General features: G+C 35.6%; 3 protein-coding genes across 3 annotated transcripts; all 3 read right to left on the bottom strand.

Annotated features, from left to right (window-relative positions):
- Positions 1–4: 4 nt before the first annotated feature.
- LOC145051152 (putative mitochondrial protein AtMg00820) lies at positions 5–385 on the bottom strand. The gene has a single exon (XM_078999278.1). The coding sequence runs from the start codon at positions 383–385 to the stop codon at positions 5–7; it is 381 nt and encodes a 126-aa protein (XP_078855404.1).
- Positions 386–1,810: 1,425 nt separating this feature from the next.
- LOC145051151 (uncharacterized) lies at positions 1,811–2,635 on the bottom strand. Its single transcript, XM_078999277.1, has one exon. It carries the CDS (start codon positions 2,633–2,635, stop codon positions 1,811–1,813), a length of 825 nt encoding a protein of 274 aa, XP_078855403.1.
- An 8,687-nt stretch (positions 2,636–11,322) lies between these two features.
- Positions 11,323–12,287, bottom strand: LOC145055638 (uncharacterized). Its single transcript, XM_079004003.1, has 2 exons — positions 11,556–12,287; positions 11,323–11,477 (listed from the first exon to the last, which is right to left on the bottom strand). The coding sequence occupies exons 1-2, from the start codon at positions 12,048–12,050 to the stop codon at positions 11,433–11,435; spliced, it is 540 nt and encodes a 179-aa protein (XP_078860129.1). The 5' UTR covers positions 12,051–12,287; the 3' UTR covers positions 11,323–11,432.
- Between the last annotated feature and the right edge of the window lie 15,217 nt (positions 12,288–27,504).

Raw genomic sequence — 27,504 nt, 5'->3', positions numbered from 1 at the left:
CAAGTCATGCTACCGGTGCAAAAACTTCATCAAAGTCGACTCCTTCCTTTTGTACAAATCCTTTTGCTACAAATCGAGCTTTATGCTTCACCACTTTTCCCAAGTTGTCTTTCTTCACTTTAAACACCCATTTCAAACCGATTGCTTTGTGTCCGGGTGACAAATCGGTAAGTTGCCATGTCTTGTTCTTCTCGATTGCATCCAACTCTGTTTCCATAGCCTCCTGCCATGCCTTAGAGGTTACCGCCTCTTTAAAATTCAAAGGTTGATCCGCTGCAATCATCAACAATTCTCCGGGTTCAAGGAATACATTTTCGGTTTCAGAATAAATATCGGTTAACAGACGTAATCCCCTTGGCCCAATCTCACTAGAAGGGCTTTCCATATGGGGCGAGGTTGAAGAAAACGGGGCTGAGACAGGAGTTTGTGGAGCTGGTTCAGGCTCGTCAAATTCAGCATATGGTTGTCCAACTTGGATAGCATCGATTCCTGGACTGTTTGGTTGTTCTGGGTTGATTTCGGGGTCATTTCGAGGTGTATTTGGGGTTGTGGTTCAGTTATGGTAAAGGTCTTAGGAGTCGCCATCTCTTCTTCTTTGTTTTTGTACCAATTCCATTCTTCTTTTTCGTCAAAAACAACATCGCGACTAACTCGCAACTTTCAGTCTTGTGGATCAAACAAACGGTTGCCTTTAGTTCCATCTTCCACACCTAAATACACCATCTTTTTACTTCGATCATCAAGCTTCTTCAAGTGACCACCTACAAGTTTAGAAAAAGCAACACAACCACAAAGTGTTAGATGTTCAAGGTTGGGCTTTTTGCCAAACCATGTTTCATAAGGCATCTTGTCGGGAAGTGCTTTTGTTGGCAGGCGGTTGAGAAGATAAACTGCATGTCTAATCGCTTCTCTCCAAAACTCTCCCGGAACATTTCTACCTTTGAGCAGACTTCTTGCCATGTCCATAACGGTCCGATTTCGCCTTTCTACAACTCCGTTCTGTTGAGGCGAATATGGTGTCGTAAGATGTCTTTAAATACCATTTTCTTCACAAAATAATGAGAATTATTTTGAAGTGAACTCTCCCCCTCGGTCTGTTCGAAGTGTCTTTATTTGATAACCTGAATTCTTTTCAACCATCAACTTGAACCGTTTGAAAGCGCTCAAGGCTTGCGACTTCTCCGATAGCATGTAAACCCACATCCACCGGCTAAAATCGTCTACTAAAAGGAGAAAATATTTACTCCCTCCAACAGATGTAGGTGTGATCGGACCACATAAGTCCGCATGAACAAGTTGTAGAGGCTTTTGAGCCCAAAAAACTGCATGATCCGGGAAAGGAATTTGGGTTTGTTTGGAAAGAACGCATCCTTCTCATACTTGGTTTGGGTGCTCAATCTTTGGGACTCCGATTGCCATATTCTTTTCGGACAACTTCTTTAAGGCGAGAAAGTTAACATGACCGAGTCTAGAATGTCATATCCAAGCTGGTTCGTCTTTTGTTGCTAAAAGACAAGTCGGTCTACCGGTCCTTAAAGGAGTTTTATATAACCGGTTTGGGGATCGTTTAACTCTCAAAAGTAGAGTTTTGTTTCTGTCAAACAATGTCAGATCCGACCCATCCATTATGACCCGAATCCCTTCCTCCGTCATTTGTCCAAGACTAATAATATTGTTTTTTTAGACTTGGAATGAAATATACCTCATTAAGGAGTCTTTGGTCGCCATTTTTGCTATCAAATAAAATCGACCCTTTTCCCAAAATAGCGACGGTCGAACCATCCCTAAATTTCACGTGACTCGTAACGTGCTAATCTAGTTCGCGAAACTTTGAGTGGTCTCCAGTCATGTGATTGCTATCACCGTTATCGAGATACCATACCTCGGACTCGACTCGACTTTCTCCCGATGCAAGAAGATTAACACAAATCTTCTCTCTTAGAGACACCTTTTTGTGTGTATATTCTTGTATGGCTGCCATCATCAAAATAGGATCTTCTTCGTTGGCTTGAGTGAGGTTCGCCTCCTCACCTCGATTCTTGTTTGGACACTCCAAAGCATAATGACCAAATTGTTCACAAGTAAAGCATTTGATTTTACTTTTATCCTTTCGAGAAGGATTATGGTCATTCTGATTTGTATTGTACTCGCGACCACCTCCTTGGCCACGTCCACGACCTCGGCCTCGTCCCCGGCCTTGGTTACCATGTCCTCCTCGTCCTCTTGAAGTGTTTGACGAGTTTCTCTCGCCAGTTTGCTTCGAACGAGATGCCCACTCGGCATGTGTAAGCAATAGAGAAGGTCCTCCTTCTTTTTCTCCATAGCTTCGAAGTCTCTCTTCATGGGTCTTTAGACGACCCACAACTTCTTCCACCGTCATATTCTTCAAATCTCCGAATTGCTCGATCGATGTTACGATTTGTATAAATCGTATCGGTACGGCTCGCAGAAACTTCTTCACAACCGTAATTTCTTCAATCTTTTCACCTAGAGATCGAATACCGGTTACGATAGTATTCAATCTCATGGAAAAATCATCTACCGATTCACTGTCTTTCATCTGGATCACCTCGAAGTCACTTCTCAAGGTTTGAGCTTTAGCCTCCTTGACCCGATCGACTCCCATGTGCATCATCTTAATTGTTTCACATACTTCTTTAGTTGTGTCCTTCTAAGCTAATATCAGAAGTACGTCCTCTGGAATTGCTTGATAAATAGCCGCAAGAGCCATCCGATCTTTACGTTCGTCCGTTTCTGCATTTTTAATTACATCCTATACTCCTTGTGCTTGTAAATTCACTCGCATTTTTATGGCCCACACCGCGTAGTTCATCTTCGTGAGCATTGGATAGTGTAACATAACACTACCGCCTTTCCCGGTCCTTTGAAAACTTTCAACTTCGGCTTGAGAAGATGACGAAGTTGGTGTAGTCATTTTTGGCATATACTTGGGCATACACGACTATGAATTTTTTTTTGAAGTACAGGGACCAATATGAACTTTTCAGAAGTTCAGGGGGCAAATAGAACTTTCACAGAAGTAAAACGGGGGCTAAACTGAAAATTTTCTGAAAAACGGGACCAAAAATGCAATTTTTCTGAAAAACAGGGGCTAAATTGCACTTTTCGGAAGAACAGGGGCTAAACTGCAATTTTCAGAACTTTGGTCAGCTGCTGACGTCACTGATGACGTCACTGCTACAGTACCCGCTACAGTGTCGTCTTCTCCGACGAACCCTGGTTTTTCCGGCAAACTTTCTGGCAACTTTTGACCAACTTTGATCGGCGATTTGGAAGCCTTCCGGTGGTCAAAAAAATATATTTTCGGAATCCTTGGAACGAGACCTTTCCAACGGTGTACTCAGAAATTGTTTTTGAGACAAAAAGTTTCCAAAAAACAGAGAATGCTCCCCCGGAGCTTAACCAAGCTCTGATACCACTTATTGGGGTTGAAACAAACTTTTATTCAAAACTAGAACAAAAGGAGGAGCTTACTAGCTCAATTACAAGAAAAGAAAAATAACCCTCTATTACAAATACTCACTCTATCACTCTCTGTTTTTGTGGTGCTCTACAACTGAAGTTAGAGCTCTTATTTATAGTTAAGCTAGTCTACCGTAACTACTATTACCATTTAATGTGTTCATCATGGGAAATGAAGAAGCTGTCATTTGAGTTCTTATTGTCAACATAGATGGAGGTGCAGCTATTGGTGTCAGGTTCACACCCAAGTCTCCCAAGTCAGGTTACTCTTTACCTTTTTGATAGGTATGCACAATTAACCTCGGTCAAGTAGCCACCCCATCGCCTCTTCCGATACTCTTACCAGATACTATCTCTCCGTTGCTTTCGTCTTAACACCACCGCTGATCCCTTTAAGTCCAAATTCGATCATCAAGTTGCAACTTATAAATGATTACACACAAACATTTACATTCAAAATTAGCATGTCATTCCTGCTTTTTATACGAAAAAAAACTTCCGTATTGAAAATCATCATCTGATTTATTATGCTACTAGTCATGGTGTCTAAACAATCAATGGAATTCGTGGGATGTGATGAAGAAGGAAAGTTATTCGTTAATGAAAAAACCATGGATCTTGTTAAGACGTTCAAAGAGGAAATAGCAGTTATCGGAGTGATAGGGAGCGCTGGTGTTGGCAAAATAGGTACAGTTTGTTAAATTTAGCAAATAAAGAGGCGTTGATTTTGTATTCTATGTTCTGTTGTGTGTTGTTATATTTTTTATATTATAAATATATTTTGTAGATTATGAACGAGTGTAAAGGTATTAAAATGGCGGAGAACTGGAAACCATGCACAAGAGGTTTGTGCTTGTGGAAACCATGCATAAAAGAACTCCTTCCGGTGAGGCACTGCTTCGGTCTTCCAAGTCCATCTAACGAAGGATTGTCCCTCGTTCGCCTAACTGCAAGGGTAAGCAAGCAATCCTTATCATGAACACAAATTATTTTCACTCATGTTAGTTTATTTTGAAACTGTGTACGGCCCTCATTTGACAAACGAATACCGAAAAGATGGAGATGATTTTGTGAAGTTTATTTTGAAGGAAACTAAGATGAAAGTGGTGGACAAAGTACCTCTTACTGGACCCCTTTTGGTAGAAGCTACACGCATGTTTGTGGATGCATTTAATTCTGGAAGGAGGCTGGTAATAAGAACTATGGCTATGTTTAGCGTACTAGCTGAAAATGTAACAACGTAAATTTCAAAAACAAATTTTCTCATTTTATAAAAACATAATTCATTCATTATTCATAAAAGCATCATTGTTTGAAAACTCAATTCATAACATATATCAATCCCAATATCTCATAGCATAAAAATCCTGTGTGTGTACTGATCAAGCCGGTGCCTTTCCGCGATCCTCACTAGTACCTGAAACACCTAACATAAAACACTGTAAGCACAAAGCTTAGTGAGTTCCCCAAAATACCACATATAACACATATTAGCCACTCGAGGCTATAACTCTATGGGTCCGTGCACCCAAACTCTGTGAACCCTCAGGTTCTAACTCTGCAACATGCACAACATAAATCACATAGAAGAATGCAGTGCAACACATAACACATATATAGCATACAAACACTTTATCACATAACTCTATTTACCTACTCAAGGTAAAGTATAGTGAGAAGACTCACCTCGAATATCTCAGTAAATCTCTGACTCGGTAACTCTGGTCTAGCCCCTGCCTAATCACATGAAATAAATACTCTAATTAATACAACCCTCATGGCTAGGCTAATCTCTTCCTCTCAATACATCCTCTAGGAAGGATAAAAGACTATCCTACCCTTCCGATGACTCTAAGGTCCAAACATTGACTAACCCTAAAAGTCAACGAAGTCAACAGTCAACCTTGACCAAACTCACCGAGTGCGCAACTATGACTCGACGAGTCCACACATACTCTTCACTCTCTTAGTCCTCATTTGACTCACTGAGTCAACCTCAACTCTGCAAATCATCACTGATCTCAAACTGTGAAATGTCCCGACCCAACTCGCCGAGTCCGGCTCCTGACTCGGCGAGTACCATCGTGCACTCTGTCCTCTAGATTCCCTCTGACTCACCGAGTCGCTTTCCCCAACTCAGTGAGTCACCAACTATGTGATTATCGGGAAAACCCTCGTCCTACTTGCCGAGTCGGCTATTGGACTCGGCGAGTCCATGTCATGCTCAAGCTGAACTGACCTCTTCAGGTCAGACCCGCTCCTCTAAACCATAGATCCAGCTTCCCAAAGCATTATAATCACGTAAAGCTAACATCTTGGTGCACATGCAAAGGATCAAAGGCCTTATTTGAAGATAGGGCCTCTAAAATGACATCCTAAGTTCATAACCTCCATTAATACCCATAAAGCTCAAGGGAAAAGGGTCTCTGGACCTCTTTGGGTCCAGATCTACAACACAAACACGAGAAGGGACCAATTGCTCCATATAACCATTCTCTAATGGGGATAAAAAGCCCTAACTCTAAGAATTACACCATAAACTAAAGAAGGGTCAAATGAATACCTCAAAATGAAGTCTCTGAGCCCTGGAATCACTGGATTAGCACCCTCTTCAGCCTCCTCTTGCCTTGGTCCTCTTCTATTTGCAAAAACACCAACAAAGGATCAATAAATGACTCCTTTCCTCTCACAAACGCTCTAGCTCACTTAGGGTTTCTCTCTGGGGTCTGGTAGCCGCAAATGACGGCCATAAGGCCCTTTAAATAGGCCCCAAACCCGAGGAAGTAGGGTTTTATTAAACAGCGTAGACTCGCCGAGTCCAGCCATCCATCCGGATAATGATCCGCGTCTCTACTCGGCGAGTCTACGCATCAACTCGCCGAGTTCTTCCACAAAACTTGAAATTCAAACGAATAAATATAATACCTGAAATTCCGGATGTTACAGAAAAGCTAGCTGTTAAATAAAAAACTAGCTGATAGCTAAAAAGTTAGCTGATAACGTTTGGTAAAATTAGCTGAAAAGCTAGCTAAAATATATAAAATTACATAAAAAGACATGTAAGAGTATGTGTTTCTATAATTAATTAAGGGGTGTATTTGAATATTTTAATAAAAGCTCCTAAAAAGCTAGTCTATGTAGCTTTTCAAAAAGCTAGCTTAAAAGCTAATTTTTGGCTTACCAAACACGACAACATAAAAAATCTCGAAAAATAAGCTAGCTTATCAGCTAACTGTGGCGTGCCAAACACAGTCTATATGGAAGGTCAGTTTTTTTTACAAATTAGGAATCGGATGAGGTGAATTTGAGCTATGAAGGGCCTACTTTCATTATTTTTTGCAGTTTGCCCAATAAGTTTTTTTTTTCTTTTTTTTTTTTTGTTTTTTTGTATAAATGTTTATTTTCAGGCCGCTTCAGATAACCTACGTGACATTCGAAATCTAGAGAAGGAGTCATTAAGCGGCATTGAAAGTCAAGGAAATGAATCATCAACTATTCCTTTTTACCAGGTAAACACTAAGATTAAAAATTACTCGCTCAAATCTAAAATAAACTAACGAAATTTTAGAAAAACATGATTAATTAATTAACACATTGAATTCCTTAATGTATTTTTTTTTTGTTATGTATATTCATATACATATTTTAATATAAAAAGTTTGGTTTTTTTTAATAGATGTCTTAGGCACAACTTATATGTTTGTTTGATTTTGTTTTTTTTGGTGCATATGATCTGTTTGTGTATATACATATGTTTTTTAGTTCTCACTATAACTCAACTATTCCATTTTCAGGGCTACAAAAGTCGTTTGCACAGCAAAGCAAACTGTTGAGATTTGTGACCGCATTGAAAGAAGTTAGATTTCGTCAGTTTTCTAACATTTGGGGACTCAGATAACTTTTAAAGTATATGATAATGCAACTTTTAGAAGAAGTTAGTATAAGAAGCTTATCTAGAACTCTAAATTCAAGAAAATAACCACCTTTCTGAGACTCACCTAAATGTTTACGATCCCCTTCTTACATTTTAGAACTTAAGAGTTATTTACATTTTGTAGGTTCAATTTCTTTTAAAAGTATTGTGTGCAAAGATGTTTTTTTTCCCCGAAACTATTTTATTGTTGTTTTTGCTTTTTCAAAAGTGTTATGTTGCAGTTTTACACAACTACTTTTGAGTTATATCTCTCGACCTTTGCAAACAAAAAATCAAAACGGTTGAGGATATGAAGCTCAATAACGTAAAACCGGTAGTCTACAACCAATTTAGTTGCTAGATTTCTTAAAATTTTATTGTTGTCTTTGAAACAAATCTATCCCACAAAACAGTTATAATAATGTAATCCAAACACAAAAAGGTTTCAACTGCTATAATTGGGTAGTTTGTTTATTTATTTTTTCAAATTACAATGCTCTGGTAAGAAAAAAAAGCTCAAATTGATAGATTTTTAAAATATATGACTTAGTAAGATACAAATTGAAAGTACAATGCTCCGGTCGGAACAAATGGAAGTGGGATGCCATAATAAACAAATAAATGGCATTACGTTGTTATTTCTTTCATCTAGCCTTTATATTTGTATCTCTATGAAAATCCATAAATAGTTTTTCTATTATGCAACTATATAACAGAAGAAGTCACCGGAAAAGAACAAACAACAGGTGCAACTTGTTGCTCGTTTACCTTCTCATTCGTTGTACGATAATAACTAAGATTTATATATTAAGCTCGCGCACAACCCCGTCCCGTTATGTTATAGAAGAATTGAACTTCTTGTTGGGTAGTTCAGACTCAAGTCGGTTAAGCGGGGGCGGCCGCGGAAGAATTAAATTATTGTTCCAGTTAAGTGCCAAACGGTGTTTATTTGTCTTATAAACATTTTTGTTTAAACTTCTTAATGGTATTTTGATTATATATTTATAAATAAAAAAAAATTAAAAATAAAAAACATTTCGCTAATTTATAACAATAGAGAATCTAAGAAACTAAAATCGAATATAACTCTAATATAATTCTTTAATTGAATCAGATTAATTTTGCTTAATGTTTATGACATGTATCTCGTATTGAAATTAGTTAAAATTATTATTCCAAATACATCCCTAGAAAGAAAAAAAAAATCCCCAAATAACCCAGCCCTAAAAACATAATTATCCAAGTATAACAAAAGCCCAGATAAGCCAGTCCGTTGTAAAGCCTAAATATCCGCTCCATTATTTTGACTGTTCTCATTTAAGAGCTTAAATGATACAGTCCAATGACAGGAACTCAGGAAGATTTATGACTTTATGTATAACATTTAGGGATAATTTGATGGTAAAACCTTAGGAAAGCCCAACACATTTTCATCTAATCCTTAAAAAAATCACTATATTATTTGTTTTCTTACGTTAAAACTCTTATATTTTTTAAAATGTCTAATTTAAAGCTTTGAGTTCAATAAACCCTAAATAGCAAAAAAAATGTTAGATGATCGATTCTCAACGGTTTGATAATTACGATCCATTACATTAAAAATTTTCAAAAAATATAAAGGTTTTGATGTACTAAAAATGGAACGGATTGACCATAATACCCCTTTAAAATTATAAAAATACTTTGTATATCATTCCATAAAACCTTTGCCGATTCATTTCTTCACAACGTCGGTAGGATTTGTGAAAGTCATCAATGAAACTAATTACGTTTGATTCTTTCATCTGAACGTTGAATTTTTAGTTAATTAATTGCTAATAAATCGGATTTCTATATTATATTATTATATTATTATATTATTCATGGAATTTTTGTTGACTCTTTCAAGAAACACTACTCTTCTTGGTATGATGTTCCATTGGCATTGGGTAAAGCTGATCAAACTTTTTTTTATGATAAATTGATGTTCACAATTCTTTTTTCCTTTGGTCATTTTACTTGAAAGAACACATCTGGTATTGCAAGTAGCATCAAGGACATATATATAACGCAAATTTTTGCGTTGGCATCTCTTACCTCTACTGCCAAGTAATAAAACAACATTTGCTTGAAAACTATACTCAAAAAAAACACAATTACAAATCAATGACAATTTTCCAATGGAAAAATTAACACAGAAATTCAAAATCCTCCTACTTTTTATTTATACTTATCTTCCTACTCATATTAAATAACAATAATAAGATGTGGAGTCCATTAATTTTCTCTTTTAATGGCATCTTTTGATTTTGACACTTGCCTTAATCTAATGAGTAAAAAGATTAATAGGATTAAAAGGTAGGAGGATAGATTTCTCTAAAAGAAAACAAAAGAATGAAATATCATACACAATTACATAAATTCAAATATATATATATATATATATATATATATATATATATATATATATATATATATATATATATATATATATATATATATATATATATAGCCATCATTTTCATTGTGCTCAACTTTATACATGATGAGAACTAGACGAAAAAAAAAAGTACCATGGACCACATTACCAAAAACAACAATAATTTCAAACCAACAAACTGCTGAATGCATCTTGCAAATGTACTAAACGTTTACATAACAAACCCGTGACATATGGACAAATAAAGTTGGAGTACTTGCTCATGAAAAAAAGCTTAACTTTCAATAAATAGGAAGATAAAAAGAAAAGAAAAAAGTCATATAATTTAATAAAAAAAACATATGATTCAACCAAATCATGCGAAAAGTTGATAACATTCATCCACTAAACAAACACTAAACAAACAAAAGGAAGCATTGACCAAAGAGCATCCTTTGGTCCCACACTTTAAATTTAAAAAAGAAAATAATTTAGGGTAACATCAGCCAAGATGGTTCTCATTTTTTGCATAATAACAACCAACTTGTGTCATATTACCCAAAATTACAAGAATGGTCCCTATACTTTACCTAAAATTGCAAGTTCAGTCCAAATGTTGAAGTCATCCTTAAGTTCGTATTTTGTTGCGTATACAATCTCTGACCCATATAAAATGACTTCAATATTTGGATAGAGCTTGGGATTTTGAGTTAAAGCACATGCACTAAACTTGTGATTTTGTGTAAAGCACAAGGACCAAAATTGTAATTTACTCTTTAAACAAGCTTGGTTACCATTCTTTGCAAATTTACCCCACAATGCAAGCAAATGAAGACAAAAAAAAAAAAAAAAAAAAAAAAAAAAAAAAAAAAAAAACGAATTCATCATATATGATTTTCATAGAATTCATAAGGAATCCCATTTTTGGTTCTAAAAGTAGTTAAAAGGTTGAAGCTTTTATGAAAGTAAGAGTAGAAGGAAACCAAGGGAAGTGGATTGATTAGGGGCATCTTGGAAAGTGATGAATGAGGGCTGAAAAACTATCCTACATTCAATGATCACAAAAGTTCCAACAAGAAACATATACCCTTTTAGACACCATATCTATTTTAACAAATGTACGATATAAACATTAAGTTTCATAATCTCTACAATTACGTCTATGACATAAAGTAGAAACAACATATTTTGAGATGAAATTATTGAGGCCTACTTTAAACAGAGAATCTCTAAGGTGAGCATGAGATAGATATTGAAGGAATATATACTCTAGCTACTTTATGATGGCAGGAGCCCCAAAGGGAAAGAAACACTAATTTGAGTGGTCTTACTGGATTTGTGTTGATAGGATAATCATAATTCATAAATACTTGCTCTGTAGTCAAACTGGTTTCAAATCCTCACCAAAATGGTAGTTTCTTTAAGGATAAATACTTCTAGTGAGTTCATTCACACAGTTAGCATGATAAAGCTCGTTGTTAGATACATTGACAATGGATTATGATTCGATCAATGATGATAAGAAGCATTTGTAACTCAATAAATCTTTAACATTATAGAAGCACATAGTTAGGAGGTCACAAAAATCACATAATTCAAATGGAATTGAAGGCTCGAAATCAGGAATCATCATCAACATCAACATACATATTCATTGAGGACGATGATCATCAAGACATCAACCTAAAACAACATTCGATCAAACTTAACAAAAATGGCAAATTTAAACTGCAAAATGTATTCATATTGATATTACTGTACCATAACAAACCGTCCAGTTCCGTTACCTTCACCCCAAACTTCCTGATTCCTCACCAAATTAACATCTTTGGGTACAGTAACAACAAGCTCTCCATCGCTAAAAGCTGCCGTAGCATGCTCCGGCTGCGTAGACTCCGGAAGCCTAAACCGCCACAAATCAACCTCCAGCTGATTAACACCACCACCAGAATCATCGACACCACGTGTCCCTCTTACAACAACTTTCGTCACGCCAGGATAGATCTCGATAGTATGAGCCGCGACGTCGGTGGCGATATCGTCGTCCGTATCGACAACAAACTTCAAGGAATCTGACGTTTCCTGGATCGAAACCTCGGCGTCGGAGTAAAAAGGAAGCTCGATTACTTTAGCAAAGATGTGAGGGAGTCGCCGGAGCTTCTTTTGACGGCAGATAGCAGCGGTGTCACCAGACTGCGAACCAAAATCGTACCGGACAGTGATGTTTCGCCTATTTGGCGCCGGATGAACCTTCATAGCTCTTCGAATCAGGGAAAAACAGGAAACCCTAGCTATGAACACTGAATTTGCGTTACAGATCTCAAAACAGGGATGATAACTGGTAACTGATTGTGTAAGTATTCGTCAGCGATACGTAGAGATTAGGTATATCTAGATGAATTAAATATTGATATATCCAGGAGATTGATTATGAAAGTGAGAGTGGTGGGAAATTATAAGTGAAGTTCTATATGAATTTGGGATAGAGCAGGTAACCGGGTTTTCTAAAATTCGAATTGGGTAAAAAAATTAAAACTGAATGAAGGGAAATCGAATGGAATTAATTCGATTCGTCTAATTATGGTAAAATTTAAACAAGTTTAGACTATCGAATTATTTATTTGATTTTTATAGGATTGTAAAAAATTCATCAATGTTAAATTGAAAGTAATCCACCATTATTGTTGTATAATCGGTTTTGAGGCTCCCAAACAATTCCTTGACAAAGACATCCCCTATGGATGAAATATATATTTTTAAAATTAAAATTATAAAATTTTTCTAATCAATAATGAAAATTTTGTTAATTTTTTTATTTCTTCTTTCTCATTGGTTGAACGGATTGAATAGAACCCAAAGAAAGATGTCACTTATGTGATTGCACCCAAGAACAAATCTGCAACACTGGAAACCACCAGCTAAAACCCTAAACAATTATGGTTTATGTTCTCAAAGGAGAAGGGAGTGTGATACGATTATGTTATACACTAGGACAGTCTCATGTTAGCATGTATATCTGCCAGTTTTGTTTGGTTGGGGTATTGTTAATATTGATAGAGGTAAAGTGAATGTCATAGGGTTTGTATGCATTTAAAATCATATTACCTTAGAACTCTTGATCTAGCCTTATTGCTTTCAGTTAGGAACGTCTGTTTGACTGTATATATATTTTTTCCGACTACATATGACTATGCATTCAAAAGACGTTTTGTCAATATTATCAATAGTTGTTGTATGATTGTATGATTACGAAGAGCCTGTAGTAGTATTATTGTAGTAGTATGCAAATTGTGTCTTTGTGACTCTAATGAGACTATAGTTATATCATAGCTTTGATATTGAAGACTATAGTTGCACTATAACATGGTAATGGAAGACAATAGTTGTACTATAGTAGTTGTATATGCAAATATTGTTATACTATAGGAATTAGGGGTGTTTAAAATATCCAAAAAACCTAAAAATCGTACCGATTTTCAGGTTCACCGAATGGATATTTTTGACTTTTTCAGTTTGGTTAACCGAATAGATAAATCTTCGGTTTTTCGGTCCGGTTATGGTTCATGTTTTTTGCCACGGATGGTTAACCAAAAAATCGAAAATTTATTTTCTATTTTTTAAATATTATTTATGTTTAGACGTTTAAGTTAATATCAAATTATTTCTTATAAATTTCTAATTACAATTAATAATTGTCATATTATTTACATTTGCCATTTTAAACCATTAATTGTCATCTTTAACATTTATTATATATAAATAAGTTAATATAGATTAAAATCGGCATTTGCATTTCGTCATCATTTCATATAAACAAGTAGATATTTGACTATCTTTTATCTAATAATTAAAAAATATATTTTTATAGTAGTCAATATTATTTTCCATATTCCTCAAATATTTGATAACTCATCTGAATTTGATTATTTTTAATTATATGGATTAATCATTGCAATTCATTTTTTAAGGAAATTTTTTATGGGGTTCGGTTATCTTAACATATTTTTATTAATTAATAATGGTTAACTAGTTAACCGAATAACCGAACCTAAAAAAATTGGTTAACCAAATACCAGTTAACCTGATTTTTTGTTTAGGTTTAGGTTCAAGAAATGAATGAACTGATAGTCGTGGTTAAAATACTGAAATATGTTTTCGGTTCGTGATCCATCAGGTACTGTTTTATTCAATGTTTGGTCAATTACTCATTTACCCACAAAGGCAATATAAGCAGTGGGTTCGACAATAATGATATCCCCCAACATACCAAAACTAGTTATCATCCCACCGGTAGTAGGAGATGTAAGAATCGATACATAGAATAACTTTTTATTTAATTGATAATCATATAAAGCAAAAGATATTTTAGCCATTTGTATCAAGCTCAAACTTCCTTCTTGCATGTGTGCCTCTCTGGAAGCACACACTATAATAAGAGGTAGAAATTCTTTAGTAGTGTATTCAATCAAATCAAACGGGTTGTAACATCCCGAAAATGGTAACCAAAATTTTCATTTAAAGTTCAATCAAATCATCCATTAATTGTTCAAAACCAACATCAAGTCATAATATTCAAAACATCATGGTACAATTATTTCAAATGTGGAAATCATGAGCGCGGGGGGGGGGGGGGGGGGGGTGTTATGATATCACGTCGGGCCCTTCCCTTTCGAATCGGAAGTACATGAAACCATAAACATAAATTGTAAGCACATAGATTAGTGAGTTCCCCAAAATACCACATACATAAAACATACAAGTACCCTAGGCTACCCCTATGGTCTTTCCTTTCAATGTAGAGGGTCAAATCCCGATCTTACATACAAGTGCCAAGGGCCAGATCTTGGTCTTTCATGCAAGCATCATAGAGACAACTACTGTAACGCCCGTGTTTCGAGGCTAAACATTAATATGATGATGTAATAGTTAGGGTCAACAAATGTAACTTATTTTGAAGTAATAAAGAGAAATTACTTGAATATTATGTGGATTATGTCATTTTATGTGCATTATACTAATTTATAAGATAAAATAAATTAAGAATGAAAATAAGTACTTGCAAATGTAAAGGATGGGAAGGTTAAACCCACCCATGCAAGTATTTACACTATTCTATCTAAAAACTCATCACATGCTCACTCTTGGGCCCTTGATATAGGTTGTGGATTTCACATTTGTTCTGATATGCAAGGTTTACTCTTTATTTCTTAGTAGAGAGTTAGAAATATATTTGAATAATTGTTGTGAGTTAGAAATATATTTGAATAATTGTTGTTACTTGGAGTTTACTCTTTATTGCTTAGTAGTGTGTTAGAAATAGATTTGAATAATTGTTGTTACTCGTCTGATATGGAGAGAAATATTATTTCCTTTTATGGTTTGTACAAACAAGGTTATAGTTTTTCATTTGATAATGAAATTGGTGCTATTAATTCTTTCAATAATGGTGTATTTTATTTTAAAGCATTGCCTTGTAGTTGTGTATATGAAACTGTGATGGTTGTAGACAACTTAGGAAATAATGTGTTACATATTGATTCTTCCAATAGTTTGAATAAGGCATCCTTGTGGCATTGTCGTCTTGGACATGTCAACAAGAAGCGCATATTCCAACTCCTAAAGGCTGGAGTTTTGGAGTCGTTTGAATTAAAGTCGAACGACACTTGTGAATCTTGTTTGCTTGAAAAAATGACTAAGTCACCCTTCACCGGTACTTGTGAGAGGGGTGAGGGTTTGTTGGATCTCATACACACCGATGTGTGTGGTCCCTTCAGAACCGCCACAAGGTATGCTAACCACTTCTATGTGACTTTTACTGATGATTACATTAGATATGGATATGTCTACTTAATCAATCATAAGTCAGAAACCTTTGAAAAGTTCAAAGAGTTAAAATAAGAAGTGGAGAATCAGCTGGGCAGGAAGATAAAGATGCTCCGATCCGATCGGGATGGTGAGTATCTTAGTATCGAGTTCCAAGACTACCTTAAGGAATGTGGGATTGTTTCACAGTTGACGCCACCTAGGACACCACAACTTAATGGTGTAGCTAAGAGGCGCAATCGAACCTTGTTGGACATGGTTTGTTCCATGATCAGTCAAGCTTTGTTACCTATCTCATTCTGGGGGGTATGCCTTAAAGATTGGTGCCCATATCCTTAATCTTGTCCCAACTAAGAAGGTTGCCAAAACACCTCACGAGATGTGGACAGGGAAGGTTCCCTCGTTAGCACAAATCAAGGTTTGGGGTTGCGAGGCTTTCATGATACGCAAGACTCACGAAAAGCTTGAAACTCGTAGTGAGCGGTGTATTTTCATCGGTTACCCACATAAGTCCTTTGTATATCTATTCTACAGACCGAGTGACAATGTTGTCTTCATTGCGAGGAGAGGAGTCTTTCGTAAGAGAGAACTTATAGGCCAAGGAGACAGTGGGAGGCAAATTGACCTTGAAGAGCTTCAAGAGTCAAGCGGTGAAGGAATCTCAAACACTAGCAATCAAACTGAGGAAGAAACTCCTGTTGAGCCAATTGACGAGTCTATACCTCTGAGGCGTTCCAGTAGAGTTAGTGTTCCACCCGTGTTGTATGGTTTCCATATAACATCTGAGGGTGATACATTTATCAGTGATAGCACACTGATAAATTTGGATGAACCTAACAACTACAAGGAAGCCAAGGCAGGCCCCAAATCTGCTAAATAAAAAGAGGATATGGACAACGAGATTCAGTCCATGTATGCCAATCAAGTTTGGAACTTGGTTGACAATGTACCGGGTCGTAAGATAGTCGGGTGCAAGTGGATCTTCAAGAAGAAGACCGACATGGATGGGAAAGTACACACATATAAGGCGCGACTGGTTGCGAAGGGCTTTACTCAAACTCCAGGAGTTGACTATGATGAGACCTTCTTACCAGTGGCGAAGATTAAGTCTATTAGGGTTATGCTAGCCATAGCTGCATTTCATGATTATGAAATATGACAAATAGATGTCAAAACCGCTTTCCTTAATGGAAAGTTGGCTGAGGATGTTTACATGAGTCAGCCAGAGGGTTTTGTCAATGCAAAGTATCCTAATAGAGTATGTAAGCTTGATAAATCCATTTATGGATTGAAACAAGCATCTCGCAGATGGAATCTTTGTTTCGATGAGAAAGTCAAAGAGTTTGGATTTTTGAGAAGCGAGGATGAGTCTTGTGTGTATGTCAAGGATAGTGGGAGTACAGTTAGATTTCTGGTATTGTATGTGGATGACATACTACTCATAGGAAATGACATCCCAACCTTGCAGGAGGTTAAGTCCAGGCTTGGGAAGTGTTTCACTATGAACGACCTCGGAGAAGCTGCCTATATTCTTGGGATAAGGATATTGAGAGACAGGAGTAAGAGAATAATTGGACTTAGTCAAAGTAACTACTTGGAAAAGGTGTTGAATAGGTTCAACATGATGGATTCCAAGAAAGGTGACTTTCCGATCCAAAGAAATGCCAAACCGAGTAAAACTCAGAGTCCGAGTATAAAGGCCGAGATAGATGCGATGAGTCGAATACCATATGCTTCCGTTGTTGGCTCGATCATGTATGCTATGACTTGTACTCGCCCTGATGTGGCCTTTGCCTTGAGCATGGTCAGCAGATATCAAGGGAATCTTGGTAAGGCTCACTGGACTGCGGTAAAGAATATTCTCAAGTACCTATGAAGGACTAAATAATGGGTCCTTACCCTCAGTGGGAGTGATGACTTGAGAGTAACGGGGTATAGTGACGCCAGCTTTCAGACCGATAGAGATAATTTCTGCTCTCAGTCGGGATGAGTATTTACCCTGAATGGTGGAGTGGTAACTTGGAAAAGTTCTAAGAAGGAGACTGTACCTGATTCAACATGCGAATTAGAGTACATAGCCGCAAGCGAAGCGGCAAAGGAGGCGATATGGATGAAGAACTTCATCAGAGACCTTGGAGTTGTACCAGCTATAAAGGAGCCTATAGAGATTTTATGTGACAGCGATATTATTAATTATTGTTGACTTTATATCATTTTATGAACAAAAGATACTTAATTAGCTTAATATTTCAATTTCAGCAATAAAAGACATGCTCGGGTGAGAAAGGAAGAGGATTGAGTGATTGGAAGCTTGGATCTTGGATTTTGAAGAAAGAAGGATGTTGCTGGACAGCTTGACCCCTCATCAGTGTTTTGGCCATATCTCTTGAACTGTAACTCCGATTGACAAGATTCAAAATGTTATGAAAACTAGACACAATTTTGGACGACTGTCGTGTTTTGAGAAAATGTTGATTCCAAAAGAAACTCGACGAGTTTTTAGCACAAACTCGACGAGTTGGTTAGAATGTTCCAGATTCGAAGATGCCTTGCCGTACACGCTGTATACGCGGATTATCGAAAAAACTCGACGAGTTTTTGGTGAAAACTCGTCGAGTTGATGCTGTTTTCAGAATTTATATATAGAAACTCTTCTCATTCGAACCCTAACTTTTTGTGGAGGCTAGCTGCGACTTTTGAAGACCAGAAGGGTTCTTGGAGCTGCTATTTTCGAGATTGCAACATAAGAGACAACTTAGAAGAGAATCAAAGGAAAATAATCATTCTTCTTTTCTTAATATTTGTTTTGAACCATGTTTGAAACATTAGATTTTGATTTTAGGTTGTTACTTGCTTTAGATATGAGCTAAAAGCTTTTTACTTCTGTTTGGATGAGATAATCTTATGAATATGGTTTGATTGAGTGGTTGAATTGATATTAATTTGGTTATTCATCTTGTTAATCTTATTAAAAATCCTTATGTATTGATGATAAGTGTTTTTAGTTAACAAATAAGTGATTGAGTTGCATGAATATCTTCTTGATCACTTTATTCATATAGTTTTATGAATATAAGATTGTATGCCCAAGAATAGTGAATATGAAACTAGGGTTAATTATAAAATATGTAAATCAATGTGTGAGCATGTGTGATGAACATCTATACATGAGTTGATTGAATTGAACAAATTTGATTAACTATTATTATAAGTCTTGCTTGATACGAACTAAACACTAGGAAACTTGTTAGTTTAATCAACTGGCCATTGTTTGAATTAACTTGTCTACTAAAGGATTGGTAATAATGAACATGAACCCAATCACATTAGGAATCGGTAACCATTGACATATTAATCCATTGCACTTGCCACGAAATCAACTATATGAATAAGTGAATCGAATCTGAACAGAAGTCTCTTTTATCATTGAATCTAGTTGTCATTTCTTGTTCTTCTTAGTTGTTAATTGCCTTTGTTTGAAAGTTAATTGATTGATTAAGTTTCTAGTCTTGCAAAACTAGAGAAACCCCCTCTTTTATTAATTGTTTTTTAATTAGGTAATACTAGTACTTAATTTGATTGTTACCGTTCCCTGTGTTCGATACCCTACTTGCTTAAACTATACTATTAATCGATAGGTTCACTGCCTTTCGTGTGTTTAATTTGTTTTTGAAGTAATAGGATTAAAACTAGTGCGTTTTACACACATCAAGTTTTTGGCGCCGTTGCCGGGGAACGATTCTAATAGTTAATTTTATTTGCTAGCGTTATCGATCCTTTGTGTGAGATTTATCTCATATAAAGTTACACGTTTTCTGTTTTAATTTTTACTATAATATTATTATGTATTTTCCAAATCTCGATGCTTTTGATGCTTTTCTTGAGGAAGTAGTACAGGAAATAGAGCAAGAAGATGAGGAATATGACTTAGATGAGGATTTGATGAAATTTGGAAGATGGTTAGATAACATCTTGCCTAATGAAAAAGAGCAATCTGAGTTACAAGAGCTAGAGTTAAAAGATGAAGAATTTAATCCAGAAAGAGATTTGGAGGAGCTGGAAAGATTGCTAACAGAAGGGTCAAATGAAGAACGAGAACAAGCTGAATTGCAGGAACCAAGCTGTGGTTTGACCATTACCACGACATGGCCCCCTGTATTTCCAGTTTGTGTTTCGAAGGATGGGGTGACGATTCCAACTTTGGAGAAAGTTCTGAAACGCGATCCATTTCTGATTAGTATCCAACCGGTCCCAACCCTTATCAAGATTCTTGGGTTTTATATATTCAAGCTCGTTTGGCCAATTATAGAAGCAAAGAGCCAAATTTTACAAATTGGTCCACCAAAGAAGATATTCAATGCAACAGATGGATTGGCATTGACTTTATTGGAAGTTTATCAAGTTGAGAGTCCAGCGAAAGACTCGCACAAAAAGAAGTGCTTGCGGGAGGCAACCCGTCATTAGAAGTTTGCTTTTCTTTTTCTTTTTGAACTTCTAGTTTATTAGGGTAGTGTAGGATTTTAATTTAATGATTGTTTTCCTTTTTATTATTTGGTTCTTGATTTTGATCTTTGCAGAAGTTAGGGCGAGAATCGATCAAATTGTTAAAGCGTGAGGAATAAATGTGAAATCGAGTCTAAAACGAGAAGAGTGGGAGAATTGAGTCTAATTACAAGTCTGGTGAATAAATGGCTGAAAGGATGAGCTTTTACTGAAGAAAAATAAGGGGGAATATTGCTATAATCATTCCCTTAAAATCCAGAAACGAAACTGAAGTTGGAGTATATTTTGTTCACTCAGTGCATAAAACTCGTCGAGTTCTTTTGGAAAAACCCGACTGTGCCAGTTTCAGTGACCCAACTCGACGAGTTGCTCTTTCTCTTACCTTTGAGTTGGTGATTTGATTACATTCTACGAAGGCAATTGGCTATGCTATCACTGTTTATTTTCCGAGCATTTCCAAGATCTTTTTCCTCTATATTTTGGAGCATAACCATACGAGATTTGACACCCATGGCATGGATGAGCTGTTCCCATGTCCAAAGTCAGCTGAAGAAGGAGCTCAAAAGAAGAATATCAACCTCGCAACTACTATCCCAGGGGAGTTTGTTCTAATTTTCTCTACTTTTATGTTCTTTTTCATGCATAACATGCAATGGGGACATTGCATAAATTAAGTGTGGGGTAGGGGGTTGATTACATTAGTTATATTAGAATCCTAGGATTAATTTTTGAAAATTGCATAAAAATTGCTAGGGTTAATTTAGAAAATTTTGGTAAAGCAATTAGGATTCCATGCTAGTATTGTATTTGATGATTCTATGAGAACCCAAATGTTTAGTTGAGCCAACATACGTTATAGTGCATTTGTGGCCCCCTTTATTCTAGTGAAATCATGGGACAAAAACACAACCTCGCTTAGTTTGAAGATCGCAACATGTTTAGCATCGTGTACCAGAAATGTATCCAGGAAAGCTTAAGTAGTCATTGCACACTAGACTAATGCCTTTAACCAATAAAGGATGAAGTTAAATTCCCTTGCTTAAGCATATGTTTTTCTAGGTTTTTAGTTTTGAATGGAAAAAGTGTGTGAAAAAAAAAAGAACAAAAAAAGAAAAAAAAATTGAAAAAAAAGTGATGAAATGTTTGAATAAAGAATCTACAAAGCTATGAAGACAAAGAAGAATATCATGAAGAAAAGCTACAAAGTATAAAAGATTCAATCAAAAGTTGTATTTGTCTTTTATTTATAATTTTCTTTTCTAGGTTATTTTATCGTATGTATGCTTGGGGATTTAACCAAAAATGACTTGAGGTTAAGAAAGTTTTCTGGGGATGGATTCGGAGGGATGCATAAAATGAGCGTTGTTCGAAAGAAGTGGGCGAGTGTTTATGAGGATTGTGAGTATTTAGAATTGAGGGGGGTTCTTAGGAAAATTTTAGACACAAATGGATGCGTTGCGGTCTTGGCATAATGGCTGGGTTCGATTGGGATTGTCTTATGTGGTATTAGTGTGCTAAAATTCGGTTTTGCTTGGGGGCAAGCAAAAGTCAAGTGTGGGGTATTTTGATATGGGCTTATTTAGTCATAGAAATAATTCATTATCTTATTAATTATTGTTGATTTTATATCATTTTATGAACAAAAGATACTTAATTAGCTTAATATTTCAATTTCAGCAATAAAAGACATGCTCGGGTGAGAAAGGAAGAGGATTGAGTGATTGGAAGCTTGGATCTTGGATTTTGAAGAAAGAAGGATGTTGCTGGACAGCTTGACCCCTCATCAGTGTTTTGGCCATATCTCTTGAACCGTAACTCCGATTGACAAGATTCAAAATGTTATGAAAACTAGACCCAATTTCGGACGACTTTCGTGTTTTGAGAAAATGTTGATTCCAAAAGAAACTCGACGAGTTTTTAGCACAAACTCGACGAGTTGGTTAGAATGTTCCAGATTCGAAGATGCCTTGCCGTACACGCTGTATACACGGATTATCGAAAAAACTCGACGAGTTTTTGGTGAAAACTCGTCGAGTTGATGCTGTTTTCAGAATTTATATATAGAAACTCTTCTCATTCGAACCCTAACTTTTTGTGGAGGCTAGCTGCGACTTTTGAAGACCAGAAGGGTTCTTGGAGCTGCTATTTTCGAGATTGCAACATAAGAGACAACTTAGAAGAGAATCAAAGGAAAATAATCATTCTTCTTTTCTTAATATTTGTTTTGAACCATGTTTGAAACATTAGATTTTGATTTTAGGTTGTTACTTGCTTTAGATATGAGCTAAAAGCTTTTTACTTCTGTTTGGATGAGATAATCTTATGAATATGGTTTGATTGAGTGGTTGAATTGATATTAATTTGGTTATTCATCTTGTTAAGCTTATTAAAAATCCTTATGTATTGATGATAAGTGTTTTTAGTTAACAAATAAGTGATTGAGTTGCATGAATATCTTCTTGATCACTTTATTCATATAGTTTTATGAATATAAGATTGTATGCCCAGGAATAGTGAATATGAAACTAGGGTTAATTATAAAATATGTAAATCAATGTGTGAGCATGTGTGATGAACATCTATACATGAGTTGATTGAATTGAACAAATTTGATTAACTATTATTATAAGTCTTGCTTGATACGAACTAAACACTAGGAAACTTGTTAGTTTAATCAACTGGCCATTGTTTGAATTAACTTGTCTACTAAAGGATTGGTAATAATGAACATGAACCCAATCACATTAGGAATCGGTAACCATTGACATATTAATCCATTGCACTTGCCACGAAATCAACTATATGAATAAGTGAATCGAATCTGAACAGAAGTCTCTTTTATCATTGAATCTAGTTGTCATTTCTTGTTCTTCTTAGTTGTTAATTGCCTTTGTTTGAAAGTTAATTGATTGATTAAGTTTCTAGTCTTGCAAAACTAGAGAAACCCCCTCTTTTATTAATTGTTTTTAATTAGGTAATACTAGTACTTAATATGATTGTTACCGTTCCCTGTGTTCGATACCCTACTTGCTTAAACTATACTATTAATCGATAGGTTCACTGCCTTTCGTGTGTTTAATTTGTTTTTGAAGTAATAGGATTAAAACTAGTGCGTTTTACACACATCAAGTTTTTGGCGCCGTTGCCGGGGAACGGTTCTAATAGTTAATTTTATTTGCTAGTGTTATCGATCCTTTGTGTGAGATTTATCTCATATAAAGTTACACGTTTTCTGTTTTAATTTTTACTATAATATTATTATGTATTTTCCAAATCTCGATGCTTTTGATGCTTTTCTTGAGGAAGTAGTACAGGAAATTGAGCAAGAAGATGAGGAATATGACTTAAATGAGGATTTGATGAAATTTGGAAGATGGTTAGATAACATCTTGCCTAATGAAAAAGAGCAATCTGAGTTACAAGATCTAGAGTTAAAAGATGAAGAATTTAATCCAGAAAGAGATTTGGAGGAGCTGGAAAGATTGCTAACAGAAGGGTCAAATGAAGAACGAGAACAAGCTGAATTGCAGGAACCAAGCTGTGGTTTGACCATTACCACGACATGGCCCCCTGTATTTCCAGTTTGTGTTTCGAAGGATGGGGTGACGATTCCAACTTTGGAGAAAGTTCTGAAACGCGATCCATTTCTGATTAGTATCCAACCGGTCCCAACCCTTATCAAGATTCTTGGGTTTTATATATTCAAGCTCGTTTGGCCAATTATAGAAGCAAAGAGCCAAATTTTACAAATTGGTCCACCAAAGAAGATATTCAATGCAACAGATGGATTGACATTGACTTTATTGGAAGTTTATTAAGTTGAGAGTCCAACTAAAGACTCGCACAAAAAGAAGTGCTTGCGGGAGGCAACCCGTCATTAGAAGTTTGCTTTTCTTTTTCTTTTTGAACTTCTAGTTTATTAGGGTAGTGTAGGATTTTAATTTAATGATTGTTTTCCTTTTTATTATTTGGTTCTTGATTTTGATCTTTGCAGAAGTTAGGGCGAGAATCGATCAAATTGTTAAAGCGTGAGGAATAAATGTGAAATCGAGTCTAAAACGAGAAGAGTGGGAGAATTGAGTCTAATTACAAGTCTGGTGAATAAATGGCTGAAAGGATGAGCTTTTACTGAAGAAAAATAAGGGGGAATATTGCTATAATCATTCCCTTAAAATCCAGAAACGAAACTGAAGTTGGAGTATATTTTGTTCACTCAGTGCATAAAACTCGTCGAGTTCCCTATATAAACTCGACGAGTTCTTTTGGAAAAACCCGACTGTGCCAGTTTCAGTGACCCAACTCGACGAGTTGCTCTTTCTCTTACCTTTGAGTTGGTGATTTGATTACATTCTACGAAGGCAATTGGCTGTGCTATCACTGTTTATTTTCCGAGCATTTCCAAGATCTTTTTCCTCTATATTTTGGAGCATAACCATATGAGATTTGACACCCATGGCATGGATGAGCTGTTCTCATGTCCAAAGTCAGCTGAAGATGGAGCTCAAAAGAAGAATATCAACCTCGCAACTACTATCCCAGGGGAGTTTGTTCTAATTTTCTCTACTTTTATGTTCTTTTTCATGCATAACATGCAATGGGGACATTACATAAATTAAGTGTGGGGTAGGGGGTTGATTACATTAGTTATATTAGAATCCTAGGTTTAATTTTTGAAAATTGCATAAAAATTGCTAGGGTTAATTTAGAAAATTTTGGTAAAGCAATTAGGATTCCATGCTAGTATTGTATTTGACGATTCTATGAGAACCCAAATGTTTAGTTGAGCCAACATACGTTATAGTGCATTTGTGGCCCCCTTTATTCTAGTGAAATCATGGGACAAAAACACAACCTCGCTTAGTTTGAAGATCGCAACATGTTTAGCATCGTGTACCAGAAATGTATCCAGGAAAGCTTAAGTAGTCATTGCACACTAGACTAATGCCTTTAACCAATAAAGGATGAAGTGAAATTCCCTTGCTTAAGCATATGTTTTTCTAGGTTTTTAGTTTTGAATGGAAAAAGTGTGTGAAAAAAAAAAGAACAAAAAAAGAAAAAAAAATTGAAAAAAAAGTGATGAAATGTTTGAATAAAGAATCTACAAAGCTATGAAGACAAAGAAGAATATCATGAAGAAAAGCTACAAAGTATAAAAGATTCAATCAAAAGTTGTATTTGTCTTTTATTTATAATTTTCTTTTCTAGGTTATTTTATCGTATGTATGCTTGGGGATTTAACCAAAAATGACTTGAGGTTAAGAAAGTTTTCTGGGGATGGATTCGGAGGGATGCATAAAATGAGCGTTGTTCGAAAGAAGTGGGCGAGTGTTTATGAGGATTGTGAGTATTTAGAATTGAGGGGGGTTCTTAGGAAAATTTTAGACACAAATGCATGCGTTGCGGTCTTGGCATAATGGCTGGGTTCGATTGGGATTGTCTTATGTGGTATTAGTGTGCTAAAATTCGGTTTTGCTTGGGGGCAAGCAAAAGTCAAGTGTGGGGTATTTTGATATGGGCTTATTTAGTCATAGAAATAATTCATTATCTTATTAATTATTGTTGATTTTATATCATTTTATGAACAAAAGATACTTAATTAGCTTAATATTTCAATTTCAGCAATAAAAGACATGTTCGGGTGAGAAAGGAAGAGGATTGAGTGATTGGAAGCTTGGATCTTGGATTTTGAAGAAAGAAGGATGTTGCTGGACAGCTTGACCCCTCATCAGTGTTTTGGCCATATCTCTTGAACCGTAACTCCGATTGACAAGATTCAAAATGTTATGAAAACTAGACACAATTTCGGACGACTTTCGTGTTTTGAGAAAATGTTGATTCCAAAAGAAACTCGACGAGTTTTTAGCACAAACTCGACGAGTTGGTTAGAATGTTCCAGATTCGAAGATGCCTTGCCGTACACGCTGTATACGCGGATTATCGAAAAAACTCGACGAGTTTTTGGTGAAAACTCGTCGAGTTGATGCTGTTTTCAGAATTTATATATAGAAACTCTTCTCATTCGAACCCTAACTTTTTGTGGAGGCTAGCTGCGACTTTTGAAGACCAGAAGGGTTCTTGGAGCTGCTATTTTCGAGATTGCAACATAAGAGACAATTTAGAAGAGAATCAAAGGAAAATAATCATTCTTCTTTTCCTAATCTTTGTTTTGAACCATGTTTGAAACATTAGATTTTGATTTTAGGTTGTTACTTGCTTTAGATATGAGCTAAAAGCTTTTTACTTCTGTTTGGATGAGATAATCTTATGAATATGGTTTGATTGAGTGGTTGAATTTTTTATTAATTTGGTTATTCATCTTGTTAAGCTTATTAAAAATCCTTATGTATTGATGATAAGTGTTTTTAGTTAACAAATAAGTGATTGAGTTGCATGAATATCTTCTTGATTACTTTATTCATATAGTTTTATGAATATAAGATTGTATGCCCAGGAATAGTGAATATGAAACTAGGGTTAATTATAAAATATGTAAATCAATGTGTGAGCATGTGTGATGAACATCTACACATGAGTTGATTGAATTGAACAAATTTGATTAACTATTATTATAAGTCTTGCTTGATACGAACTAAACACTAGGAAACTTGTTAGTTTAATCAACTGGCCATTGTTTGAATTAACTTGTCTACTAAAGGATTGGTAATAATGAACATGAACCCAATCACATTAGGAATCGGTAACCATTGACATATTAATCCATTGCACTTGCCACGAAATCAACCGTAGGAATAAGTGAATCGAATCTGAACAGAAGTCTCTTTTATCATTGAATCTAGTTGTCCTTTCTTGTTCTTCTTAGTTGTTAATTGCCTTTGTTTGAAAGTTAATTGACTGATTAAGTTTCTAGTCTTGCAAAACTAGAGAAACCCCCTCTTTTATTAATTGTTTTTAATTAGGTAATACTAGTACTTAATTTGATTGTTACCGTTCCCTGTGTTCGATACCGTACTTGCTTAAACTATACTACTAATCAATAGGTTCGCTGCCTTTCGTGTGTTTAATTTGTTTTTGAAGTAATAGGATTAAAACTAGTGCGTTTTACACACATCATTAGTACAAGCATATAAGTCAAAGTTTATATGTTCCTTTTAGTCCTTGGAGGATTAAAAGCGATATCTTGGGCCCCTCGGTGATTTTGTTTTGACTTATGTGTCGGGCCCGGTCAGAAATCAATTGATGTGTTCGATTAAGTTCTATGTCAAACAAATCGGAAATCGAGAAACAAAATGTTGGACAATAAGTATGACGTTGTTCCATGTATTTTTCCAGCTGATTTCTTGAAGAACAAAGGATTATATGATCCCTTATCTAAATGGCATGTTAGGTTTTGACAGAGGCTTTTAAGAGCTACGATTTCTAGTCG

The sequence above is a fragment of the Lactuca serriola genome, chromosome 5 (genome assembly GCF_051521515.1).
Source record: "Lactuca serriola cultivar US96UC23 chromosome 5, Lser_US96UC23_V15, whole genome shotgun sequence".
Taxonomy (NCBI): Eukaryota; Viridiplantae; Streptophyta; class Magnoliopsida; order Asterales; family Asteraceae; genus Lactuca; species Lactuca serriola.
This window is presented reverse-complemented; position numbering and strand designations above follow the sequence as displayed.